At 41.6% G+C, this 4377-nt stretch overlaps 2 gene segments (V, D, J or C); both read right to left on the bottom strand.

Annotated features, from left to right (window-relative positions):
* Positions 1-776: 776 nt before the first annotated feature.
* Positions 777-1232, bottom strand: LOC136665246 (immunoglobulin heavy variable 2-26-like). The segment is given in 2 exon segments: positions 777-1099; positions 1190-1232. Coding segments are annotated over 2 exon segments (366 nt in total).
* Positions 1233-2638: 1406 nt separating this feature from the next.
* Positions 2639-3241, bottom strand: LOC136665247 (Ig heavy chain V region 6.96-like). The segment is given in 2 exon segments: positions 2639-2952; positions 3193-3241. Coding segments are annotated over 2 exon segments (363 nt in total).
* Positions 3242-4377: the final 1136 nt, after the last annotated feature.

Here is a 4377-nt window from a genome sequence, read left to right on the forward strand (position 1 = left end):
TCATGGGACCAGATGTGATCTCATAATGGAAACATCTGGAAACATCTGTTTGTGAAAAGCTCAGAAAAACATCATTAAGTTTCTGTGGCCTTCCATCCATGAGACAACACTGCATTAAAATTCCAGAATGTTCTCAGGAACACTTCGATAATTTATTGTGAGTAATAATTGTTTATTGCTGCATGTTCAAATATGTGTTAATATGGTACAGTGCATGGTGGAAGCCACAGAACTATCCATGTCTCTTGGCATCTGAAATGGACTAGTGGTAGAACCTGTACTGGGGTCTGATTAATCAACCTTTCAGAGTGTTTATGGACATACCAGACACCTTTGGTATCTATCCAAATTATTACCAGCATGAAGTTCAAAAGCCAGGGTGTGTGGTGTGTGTGAATGAATTTCTTTGGGTAACTTAGGGAAGTTACTTGTCAGGGGTTTGGGGGCGGTTTAAACTCCCTTTGTATTCTTAGAATTTGTCATTTATTGTTGTTTGTTAGAGTGATGTGTTGCAGTGTTTGTGTGTGTCTTTGATATTAAATGTCCAATTCTGCGTAGGCGTCCATCCCCCATGTGTCCTTCACTCAACCAGCATGATATTACTATTAATATTGAAAGAAGATATTCAAATTTGGGGAAAATATATGCTGCTTAATTAATTATATCCTCTTCAGGTACACATCTCATTATTTTAACAAAACACTACGCCGAGGTCTACACACTGTATAACTGAAAATGAATCAACAGTTTTTGTACAGCACTGCGGCCTTTGTGTATCAGTGTGAGCCTAGTGCGCAGTAATACACAGCTGTGTCTCCAGGCTCCAGATTCTGTCCTTGGAGAGTTACTGTGTTGCTGGACGTGTCTAGAGAGACGGTGAACTTGTTTTTCAGTGAATCTTTAGCAACTATGCTGAAGGCATAATTAATGTGGTTGATCCATTCTAAAGCTTTTCCTGCAGGTTGTCGGATCCAAGCTGTTCCAGAATGGCTGCTGTCAGAGAGAGAAGCTCCAGTAATTTTACAGTTGATGGTCAGAGTCTCTGCTGGTCTGATGACCACTGAGTCCGGCTGGATCATCTCAGTAGCACAGAACACACCTGTGGAAAGGGCAGAAGAAGAAATATCTGAGTACGTTTGAAGCAGTGAATTAGACGAAGTGAAGTGGGGCTTGAGTTGAAAAGACTCACTTGAGGCAGCGGTCAGCAGCAGCAGAGAAACTGAACACAACATGTTTGTGCTGTGTTTAGAGGATGGAGGCTGCTGCAGAGAGACACACTGCTCTTATGAGGAGAGTCAGGGGTCATTTGTATATCACTGCTGTGAGACGACAACTTCCTCTCTCCAAAATGGCTACTTTTCAGGAGAAAAACATGAACAGGTTTCAATGTGAGTCAATGGAGAAATGTGTCATTCCAAGCACTTTTAGAACAAACCTATTGACCTGGTCACTGTGGCACTCACATAATGTCAAGGGAAGCTTGTGTTTACAAATTTCATCATACAATTAATAACAGCAATAATGGAGATAGAAGGTTTTGCTCAGACACTGGTGATGTGAAGTTAAAAGGCTGAAAGATTAGAAGCAAAGCTGGTTTTAAAGAGTGATGTTCCAGATGTTCTGGGTGGATTTAACAAAGCTAAAACTAACCCTATATCAGACGGGCATTTTCAGTAACAGTGTGTGCATTTCACACTTTCATGGCACAAAAACCTGAAGCTGATTAATTGGTACATGTTGGTAAATGTTTGTTACACACTGTGGACGTTAGGCCACACCACATCTGGACGACTTCCACCATCCCATAATTTGTTTTTGTGGTTTATACTGTTTTTGCGCCTCTATTAAAACAGTTATTCCTCCATAGACACGTCCTCCATCTCCAGAGGTAGAGTTTAAGAACAATCTGAACTGAATGGTTTTAAATGTGAACCTTTACAGTAAGGCACAGCTGCCCCTAGAGGCTGATACTGAGCACTTCACTTCAGCTGGAAACTGTTTTATTTCACCAGGGAGAGGTAAAATGGAGGGTGAAAAATGTTTGTAAACACAAAGCTCTTCCCAGTATCATCAGGTTCAGTGGCTCATAGAAGTGCATGAAAAATGATAAGATTCATTTACACAAACCACACAAACAAATATATAACAAGGTTCAGAATTACACACTGCACCTCTACAGCACTGAGAAAACACCACCGCTCACCTGTTACTTACTTAATGTCCAGTAAAAAGTGCAGTGTTCAAGACAGAAAGAGAAAATGGGGCTCATAACAACTGAACGAGATCAGGTGTCTCACCAAAAACTGTCCCCGACAGATAAGCAACACTAAAGGGTTTACACTCTGAGAAAGAGGAGAAAATCCAGCTCTAGTCTCACTTCAGATCTGAGAAAAAGTTCAGAAATGCTGAAGCAACATCTAAGACTCTTTAATAGACTCTGTAGCTTGTTCTGCTGTAACTGATGAAGTGTATGTATTTTGAAATGAACAATATATCAACAATATATGGAGTTAACTTTAGTGGCTGTAACATTGAAATTACAGAGTGTTATTAATTAGAGACACAGAAATAAATTGAACTACATCTCCTTCATCCTCCACACTGCAGGGGTTCTTGTACAGCGCTGTAAGCTCTTGTGTCAGTGTGGGTCTCGAGCACAGTAATACACCGCCGTGTCAGTGTCCTTCACACTCGTCATCTCCAGGTACAGCTGGTCTTTACTGTTGTCTCTGGAGATGGTGAATCTTCCTTGGACAGATTGAGAGTAGTACTTGCTACTGCTGTCACCTCTAATATTTGCGACCCATTCTAAGCCTTTTCCAGGAGCCTGTCTAATCCAGTACATCCAGTAGCCATCAAAGTCTAGTCCAGATGCTGTACAGGTCAGTTTATGAGACCCTCCAGGAGAAATGACCGCTGCTTCAGACTGGATCAGCGTTTGACCCCAACACTCTAAAAGAAACAACACATCAATTAATAAAGCAACAGAACGTCCCTGTGTTTCTCACCGTCCAGTTACTTTACAGAACTAGAACATGTCAGTTGTTGTTTAGACCGCACCAAAACTTCATGACGTGTCGATACAAATGATACACAATGTCCTTGTATTGACTGGTTGTGCTGTCCACCTTAAATGACCTGTTCTTGGAGCTGACAACAATAACATCCAGTAGAGAAGCAGCAGGATCTTACTTGTAGTGAGGGACATGAACAGAAAGCTCCAGAAGGTCTTCACGTCCATTCTCCAGGTCACTGAGTGGTGTTGATCCAGCATAAAGACTGAGTGGAGACTGGGAATAAAAAGTCTGTAAAGGACTCTGACTTTGCATAGGTCTCTCACTCTGAACTCTCCCTCCAAATAGCCCCGCCCACTTCTCCACATCCTCTACCACTGCTCTGACACCATTCTTTAAAGGAGCAGCCATTTCCTCCAGTGATTCTCCTTCACCGTTTGACACAGGCATTAAACTGACACTCCGTTGCCTGAATGTATCAGACTCTACACTACACTTAATATAAACATGCTCACCCCCATCTGAGGGACCCACTCTATGGAGTATAAACTGGTTCATTAATTTCTTGGACATCAGCAGCTACTTTGTTTAATTTAGACATGTGTTCATTTCCTTTTCTCAGAGTTCCCTGGTAGCTCCACATCCTTTCAGACCCCTAGTGTTTAACTGTCTTCTCACGGCTGAAGTTCGAACAGACACAGCTGTGGATTTGTTGGAAACTGAAGTGAGAGTGAAGCTTGATTTTCTCCTCTCTCTCAGACAGAAGCTTTAAGTAAGTGTTTTCCTGTTGTAGAATTAGTTTCTATTCCTCTGTGAAGGCTTTACACTTGGTGTTGAAACATGCAGGGAATCAGTAGAAATCTGTTTGTGTAACAATCCAACCCTCACCCACCACTGCATTAACATTAATACATTGTCAGTTATTATTTATTGCTGTGTGTTCAAATGGAAGTTAAAACTATGCTATGCACCGTGGAAGCCATACGTCACAGAGCTGTCCACTCTGGGCTGGAGCTTATTTAAAATGTTCTTATTTAACACTGTTCTTATGAGGAGATTCAGGGATGATTTGCATATCGCTGCTGTGAGACAACCTCTCTCCTGCAAAAGATTCTTCACGTGTCCAGGGTTCTATATGGAACCATATTCATTATTAAATAACCCTTGAAGAACCATCATTTTTAAGTGTGTAGCACCTAGATCCCGGAAAAACAATGTTTAGTTTCATTATGTACCCTACGCTGTATATGGCTGAAATAACAAAATCCACTAGATTTGACTAGACTTGACTAGACAATACTTCAGGGAATGTAAGGGTCAGCTTGTGGCACCGGCTGCCAGCAGGGGGCGAAGGAAGGGAGGC

Source organism: Hoplias malabaricus, chromosome 13, assembly GCF_029633855.1.
Source record: "Hoplias malabaricus isolate fHopMal1 chromosome 13, fHopMal1.hap1, whole genome shotgun sequence".
Lineage (NCBI taxonomy): Eukaryota > Metazoa > Chordata > Actinopteri > Characiformes > Erythrinidae > Hoplias > Hoplias malabaricus.